General features: G+C 62.2%; 1 protein-coding gene across 1 annotated transcript; it reads right to left on the bottom strand.

Moving 5' to 3' along the window:
- Positions 1-747: 747 nt before the first annotated feature.
- Positions 748-6876, bottom strand: FAAP20 (FA core complex associated protein 20). Its single transcript, XM_070611125.1, has 4 exons — positions 6773-6876; positions 6285-6423; positions 5910-6202; positions 748-945 (listed from the first exon to the last, which is right to left on the bottom strand). Exons 1-4 carry the CDS (start codon positions 6832-6834, stop codon positions 873-875), a joined length of 567 nt encoding a protein of 188 aa, XP_070467226.1. The 5' UTR covers positions 6835-6876; the 3' UTR covers positions 748-872.
- Between the last annotated feature and the right edge of the window lie 861 nt (positions 6877-7737).

Below are 7737 nucleotides of genomic sequence, written 5' to 3'. Positions count from 1 at the left end.
CTTGCACCTCGTCATATGCAGGGAAGGTCCCTCCGTGTCTTTTCAGGGCTTGTGTGAAGCCCTTTTGAAAAGGCGAGCATCACCCTCTGGAAGTTAATCTTGGTTTGCACATCACGCTCCTCCCTCCCCGCCAGGGCCCTGCAGCCCCCGTGGCCGTGAGGGAGACTGGGTACGAGGCATGAGTTGGCACCAAAGTCCAGCTCTTCCAGAATCTGGGGCCGACCATTTCCCCCATTTTCCACGCAGACCAGAAGCCTGAGCAAACGTGGCTGGCTCGGGCTGCTTTGGCGGACTGGCCTGCCCGCTGCCGATGGCACTGGGCCGTTCCCTCCCCTTAAATTCCCTGTTTGGGGAGAACCTGCTCTGACGCTCACACCCATCAGTGATGAGGTGCCGGGGCAGACTCTGGCCAGACCCGTGACAGTATCTGTGCCTCTGGTTGTAACCTGCAGCTGCCTAAGGAACCAGCTCATGTGGGGAATTAAAACACGGCTGTGAAATGTGAGCCGAGTCCGTGCACTTAGGAAAATGCGCTGCCTGAGCCCGTCCACATGTCTGTAGATGGGGCCCACACAGGTATGAAAACCTGGGTTCTGCTTACCTGCCTGGGACTGGGTCCGTCCGCCCAGCGGCTGTCAGCCTCCCGACTACAGGAAGTCACTGCTCAGCATAAGCCAGAAAAGAAAAAGGATCCAGTGTTTCGGTCTCAGCAGAGAGAGGGCCACAAGCAGTTCACACTGACACGTCTTTAACATGTAGCTTTTTAATATGTCGAGTAGAGGGGAGGTGGTTCTGGCCGGTGGAGTGAGACCAGGCCCCCGCACCAGCCAGGCCCGAGGGGAAGACGATGCCTTGCTGCACGGGTGGGCAGCTCACCACACCACGTCGTCTGTGCTTTCTGCCAAGCACTGAGCGAGGTGGCTATCGACGTCCAGCTGGGCCAGCCTGTGAGGGAGAGGAGATGTGGTCACTCACACAGAGGGAAGCACTCACCACACGGAAGGGCACCCTGGCCAGAGCATCCGTCACGCACCTTCCTGCCCTTCCCAGGTGCTGACATGTGCACCAAAGACTGGTGGAGAAAGACCCGTGCCGGCCTCCACGGCTGGTCAGAAACGGGCAGGGGCAGGGAGGGGTCGCACCAACCGGAAACGGCCTTTCCAAATCCTGTTCCTTGGGTCAAAGGTTCCCAGTGCGCCCTGGACACACGCCTGGGGAGCACTCATCAGGCGGGGGTTCTCAGGCTCCCGCATCTGAGGCCAGGGGGCACCCTGTGTCTGAATGAGCCCCCAGGGGATCCTCGTGGGTCCTGGTGAACTGAAGGCCAGCCCCAAAAGCCCATCTGCCAACCAAGAGAATTGGCAGAAACGGCCAGCCTGACGGTGGCAGTGCAAGGACAGTGGCAGAGGCAGTTCGGCCAGTCTCAAGGTCGAGGGCGGGTCCTTCCTCGGCCCGGCAGGAGCTCTGCCCCGTCAGCTGGACAAATCCATCAGGTGTCTTTGTATCAACAAAAGGCCGGTGCATCCCCTCCTCTCTTAGAACCACCACCCGACTTGCCACCCGAAAAGAGCAGGAAGCTGGTGCCCGGGAGGGCAGTTGCCGTCGTCTGAGAGGCAGGAGGCAGCCGTGGATGGAAGGTAGGTGTGCAGCCTGGGCCTGAGAAGTCATTTTCTTGATGTGGGTGACTCAGCCCGTCTGGGGAGAGGGTTTAGTCAACTCAGGCTGCCGTCCCGAATTCCAGATGCTCTGACGTCTGCGGGGCTGGCCCCTCGTGTCCGGAGGGGTGTGGGGAGGGGTCTGGATGTGTGTCACAGAGCAGGCGCCCCTCATCCCTGACCTCTGCTGACCCTGTCAAGGAGGGAAGGCCGTCCCTGATGTGCCGAGGCCGTGCCTGGTTGGCTCCGGCCATGACTCCCAAAGGCGGCAGAGCTACTGGGGGCTAAGAGGGCAGTTCCAGCCCAGACTCTGGCCAGACCTTGCCAGAAGCCATGTGGCTCACTGTCCCATCCGAGGAACCGTGCCCTGCACACCACAGCTGGGAACTGCACCCCCTCACAAAGTCGCCCATCCAACGGCTGCAAGCCGCGATGCTCCTTGTGTCCCCTGCAATCTGGGGCCCACCAGTCAGTCGGCCTCCCCTCAGCTCCCGGCCTCCTGCTGTGCCAGGGCCGGTCCAGTGCCTCCTGCAGCCCTTCTCACTCCCCAGATGGGCCCAGCCTCCCTACGTCTCCCTAGGCTCAGCAGCCTGGGGGATGACCCACTCCATGGTGGGACTCGTGTGTCCCCACAGCCTCTGCCCTCAGACCCAGGTGAGTGCTGGGAGCACGACTGACCCTCAGGTTCTGCTCTGCTCCAGCAACCCAAGGCTGCTGCGTCCTGTGGCTCCCATGCCCGTCCAGGTGTCACGGCGGCCGCGGGCCCCACCTGCCCTTACAGAGCAGGACACAGCACACTAGTCTGGCCCCACCAGCTTTCCCCATCGGGGCACCCAGCAGCCGGCAGAGAGGCCACCTCAGGCCCACCCAGGGGCGTATAAAGTGCCATGAGTCCTGTGGGGCCCTCTGGAAACACCCCGTGGGCCACGGCCTCTGAGGTGGTTTGAACACCCTGCCAGCCAGCCCAGATGGCCTCTCCCTACCCTCAGAGACCTCCCAAGACGTGGCCTGTCCTCCAGCCACCTCCAGGACTGTCCTGGTCAACTGGCTAAGTTCACTGGCCAGAATGTAAAAGGCCCTCCCCTGGAACCACAGAGCTGCAGCCCTGAGCCCAGAATGACCTCCTTTCACTCCAAGGCATGGCAGCCAAGGGCTGAGGTCCACGGCCACACCAGGCCAGCCTCTCACCTAACATGACCCCGTAGCCAACTCCCAGCTGCTCCCAGGAGCCCGTGCTGCTTCTGGTGGCCTTCGGCTACTGTCTCAGGTCTGCAGACCTTGGGCAGTGCATTGTGAAGTCCCTGGGGCCACTCAGCCCGTCTGAGACTGTCAGGCCTCAGCTTGTGCTCAGAACCAGCCCCTCCATAAGCTTTCTCCAAGGCTTCCAGAAGATTCTAAGATCTGGACCTAGGTCATGTTGTGCAAGGGTGTCTAGGCAGTGTCCCTCCAGTGGGGAGCACCCTCTGGGAATGTGTCAGGCTTCATCTCTGCCAGATCGCACATTGGGTGCTTCTTCAGCTTGCATCATGACAGCCCTGCCTCACAGACGCACCGGCAATCCCACGTGTGGGCGGCTGGCACAGCTGCAAGAGGGGCCTCAGCTGAGATGCTCCAGTGGCTTCTCGAGGCGGACAGGGCAGAGCGGGCTCGGTGCCAAGCAGCTGGAGGGGCCTCGGAGCTGTAAGGTCCCAGCAACTGGCTCAGGATCAGCAGATAAATGGGGACGCTACTTAGGTTCTGGTTTCCTCACGTCAGCTGGCCCGCGGGAGCCAATCTTCCCCACCACCACGTGCCTCACGGGCATCAGAAACTCCCAGGACATCAGAAGACAGCAGCAAGGGGATCTCGAGGGGACGGCGTTTCACACACGCCTCACAGAATCCATATGTACTTGTCCGTCACATCAGAGAATAAAACGGTTCTCTGAGTGAGCCGCAGAGCGCTAAACTTTGAGCAAAACGGTGAGCTAGTCCTCCCGCACATGCTCCCCAAAACCCACACTCAGCCCGAATAGCTCCGGTTGTCACCGGCCTCCTGCGGACCAGCACCGCCCCTCCCACCCAGCACAGGGCGCTGCACTGTCAAAAAAGCCCTGAGAACCACCAAAAGCAAAGGTTTTTCTAGGGTCAGTCACGGGACAATGTGACAGTTCAGTTACTGTGTCTAGCTGCTAAATGGGACGTGCCCCCCCTGCACCCACCCTGCAACCAGTCTCTTTGCCCCAGGTTCCTGCTGTCTGCGTCTCAGAGCATCCCACATGGATGTGAGCCCCGTTGCCCACGACATGGACGCTCTGTTGTCCCCCAGTCATGGCTGCAGCCTCAGGGGTGTGTCCTGGCCCGAGAACTCTCTCCTTTGTAATCAAATGGAAGAACGTGCTAGAAGCATTCCAGACACGCCAAGACCTGGATCCAACTGCACTGACACCTACTTTGGAGAAGTCAAGGCCCTCTGCCAAGCCTTAATTTAACTGCTTAAAAAGCTCAAAACTGGAATTCTTTTCTCCCTAACGTCCCTGTCTTTGGGAGTCTTTTTATAGACTGTGTAGAAATACGAGCGATCCGAGGTTTTACAAAGGCCCCTAAAAGGGGAGGAGGCTGGGGCGCCCTGACAGCATCAGGAGTCTTAAGGGCTTCTGCCAAGGAAGCGGATTTCCTTCCAGGCCTTCCAACGGTGTCTTCTGCCCCCGCGTTTCTTTGATGGGTATGAATCAAGAAGACTTCACTATTTTAAAAAGTGTTCGCTGCTTCGTCAGAATTGGCCAGGGAGGGGCCGGTCCGGTGGCGCAGCAGTTAAGTGTGCACATTCCGCTTCTCGGCGGCCTGGGGTTCGCCGGTTCGGATCCTGGGTGCAGACATGGCACCGCTTGGCAAAAAGCCATGCTGTAGTAGGCGTCCCATATATAAAGCAGAGGAAGATGAGCATGGATGTTGGCTCAGGGCCAGTCTTCCTCAGCAACAAGAGGACAATTGGCAGTAGTTAGCTCAGGGCTAATCTTCCTCAAAAAAAAAAAAAGAATTGGCCAGGGAGTCAATATTTGCAGCTTACGACAGCACAGGCGGGAGAGGGGACAGTGGATGCTGGGTGTGGAAACGTTCTGCACCTTCTCTGCTGCCACCAGGGAGCCAGATGTCTGGCCGTGGGCCACTTATGGCCCCTCTGTCAAGCCCAACGTGTACCTGCTGGGGCTTCACCCACATACACAGGCCCCACCTGGGGACCGCCACTGCCTCACCCAAACCAGCCCACTCTCGTCTCCACGCCCCACCCTGAGCCGTGCAGGGCTGCGTGGAGATGGCAGGCAAGTGCTAGCAGGGCGCCACTGGGGCTCACCCCCAACACCAGGCCCTCAGAGGCTTGGTTCCGAGGAAACGCCACAGATTGGAGAAACCTAGATCCTTTAGATGGGGATTTCATCTCTCTGAATAAGCAGCAACATCTAAGGATCTTCCTGTGCAGCTTCGTGCTGTGTATTCTGGTAACTGGTCTGCTGGCTTTTGTTTTTGGCGTCAGCTGCTAATTCTGGAGTCCATTCCCTTCACCCTCCAGGGCTGTTTTTGCTTCTGAAGACCATGGACGTGCATGTAACTTAACCACACGGTTTCCCAGACACACGAAATCTGGAGCTTACCAAAACCTGATGTCCATTCACTTCACCTGACCAAGCTCCTTCTGCCATCTGGACCCCCGTGACCCCCACGACCCCCACACTTGTGTCCTTGGTGTCTGACACACGGCCCACCAAGCTGGGTGGTTTGGATTCAACTTCTTAGCAAAATTGGATTCCACCCCCCTTACTTGAAAAAAGGTACACGGGAGCCGGCCCGTGGCCTGGTGGTTAAGTTTGCCGCACTCTGCTTCCACGGCCCAGGTTCGTGGATTGGGTTTCCGGGCCCCGGAGACATCTCAGCCCCGGGATGGAGGCACCACCAGGTTCCCGACCTTGATGTCAGGGTGGACTGGGCAGGAGCTGGAGAAGAGGCTGCCTGCCCTCGCCGTGGAGACTGCAGCCTGTCCACAGGGCCCCAGATGGGGACCAGCATGTGGACCCCCAACCTACAGCCCTGTATCCTCTGGCTAATTGGCATGGTCACCGCTTGCTAACTTCGCGCAGGAAACATTACTTTAGACGGCAGAAGCTGAGCTCAGGCATCAAGTCTCAGGCCCTAAAAACGGCTGCGGTTTCCAAACAGGGCTGGGGGCACCGGGCTGTGGCAGCAGAGGGGAGGGAGGCCCAGGGCCGGGCACACTCACCCAGGGTCGAAGTCAGCCTGGCACATAGGGCAGCTGCGCAGGGTCGGCGAGCCCGGCGCGCCCTCCACCGACGGCTGCTCCTCGGCGCTGGGGGTCCCGCGGGGCTCGGGCGCGGGGCATCCTTGCGGGGCCCGGTCGGGGGACCTCGGGCGCCCCCCGGCCGGGCGGAGCACCCGGTAAGAGCGGCCACGGCCTCGCCGCAGGGCCGGCGGGAAGGGCGTCCAGGAAAAGGTCTCAGGTCCGACGGTGAAGACCTCGGAGGGCGTGGTGCGCTCAGGGCTGCGCCCGGGCTCCTGTAAAACCGGGTCGTCGGGCGCGGTCATCACGCCCGGGTCGGAGACCCCCAGGTCACCCCGCCGGTCGCGGAGCACGCACCTGGCCGGGGAAAGCAGGCAGCGGCGGCGGCTCGCCGTCCAGGTTCAGATCCTCGCGGGCCGCGCGCAGCAGCTCCGCCCATAGCCGCGCACACTCGTCGCCGGCCCCCTGGAGGGACTCGGGGCGGGCGCTGGGGGGCCTGGGGAGCACGGCGTGGGGGCACTCAGCGGAGGGGGCACTCGGCCTGGGCCCTGCGCAGCACGGGGAGCAGAGGAGCAGGGTGGGGGCTGGGCGGCACTTTAGAGGGGTACTCGGCGGGGGTGCACTCAGCGATGGGGGCACTCATGGTGGGGACACTCAGCTGGGTCTCAGAGGGGAAGGGGCTGCAGGAGCCAGGGATGGCGGGCGGGGCGGCACCGAGGCGGGTTCCGGGAATCACGTGGGGGCGTGACACCAGCCACACCTCGGCCAGGGGACACTGGGACCCTCACCCGGCAGCCCCCCTCCTGCTCCCTTCCCCTCCCCTAGCCCGCAACCCCCGGTCTCACTCGCCCCCCGAGGGCGGCCTCCGGCGGCTCAGCCTGAGCCGCGGCCTCCGCGCCGCCTCCATCCGCCCTGAGCGCGCGCGTCCGGCGGAAGTGAGCAGCCCGCCCGACCTGACCCCGCCCCCGACCCCCGACCCTCGCCTTGGACGCAGATCCCGCCCCCGGATCCTCGCGCAAGACCCGGACCCCCGACCCTCGACCCCGGGGGGCACCTGCTCCCGCCCCGCCCAAGACCCCTGGACACAGACCCCGCCCCCGCCTTGGACACGGACTGCCCATCCTTGCCCTAGACGTTCACCCCCGCCCTGGAGTCAGAATCCGGACCCCGCCCCGACCCCCACCCCAACCTGACCCTGACACCTCCCCGACCTGCGCGCTGGACCCCACCTCCTCCAGGGGACCCCACCGCCCTGCTCCCCAGGCCTTCCTCTCCCCCGTGACGCTATCAGAGAGGAACGTGTCCTGACCTCAACGTTTGGGGAGGCTGAGGCCAGGGTCCTTTCTCCACCACAGAGGTGGGACGAGGTGGGGGAGGCGTGCTGGCCCTGTAGGAGGCATTTCCAGTGAGGAGAGAGTGGGGGAGGCCCTGCCCAGCCCAGCCGGCTGCTGTCGCCTGCAGGCAAGCTGGGTTCTGCAGAGGCCTCCGAAGTCGCACTAGGGGGTCCCTGGCCCCCCTCTCCAAGGCACCCTCTTCAGTTAGAGCCCACGCACCTGGCTGCTAGGCCTGCCTGGGCTCAGCCACCTCTGGCTGCTTGGAGCAGCTCTGAGCCTCAGTTTCCAGCTCTGTGGACGGGGCTGTCCTTCCCAGGAGGAGACTGTTTACTTACAAACAGAGGAGCTTGGTTTTCTCAATTAAGACAAAAAGTGAGGTGACAAAGTCCAGGTGGCAAGCCAGGGCAGGGGTCCTGGCCCCGGGGCCTGGTGTGGACAGCCTGTGAGGGGCCTCACTGATACCCTGGGCCCCAGCT

The sequence above is a fragment of the Equus przewalskii genome, chromosome 2 (genome assembly GCF_037783145.1).
Source record: "Equus przewalskii isolate Varuska chromosome 2, EquPr2, whole genome shotgun sequence".
In the NCBI taxonomy this organism is placed as follows: Eukaryota; Metazoa; Chordata; class Mammalia; order Perissodactyla; family Equidae; genus Equus; species Equus przewalskii.
The sequence above is the reverse complement of the archived record's forward strand: the minus strand, read 5'-3'. Positions and strand labels throughout refer to the sequence as shown.

Coding starts and splice junctions, on each gene's coding strand:
- FAAP20 (XM_070611125.1), bottom strand. CDS start 6,834: ATGGAGGCGGCGCGGAGGCCGCGGCTCAGGCTGAGCCGCCGGAGGCCG. Junction 6,424..6,772: donor AGGCCGCCCTCGGGGGGCGA/GTGAGACCGGGG, acceptor CGTGCTCCCCAG/GCCCCCCAGCGCCCGCCCCG. Junction 6,203..6,284: donor TGCCTGCTTTCCCCGGCCAG/GTGCGTGCTCCG, acceptor CCGGTTTTACAG/GAGCCCGGGCGCAGCCCTGA.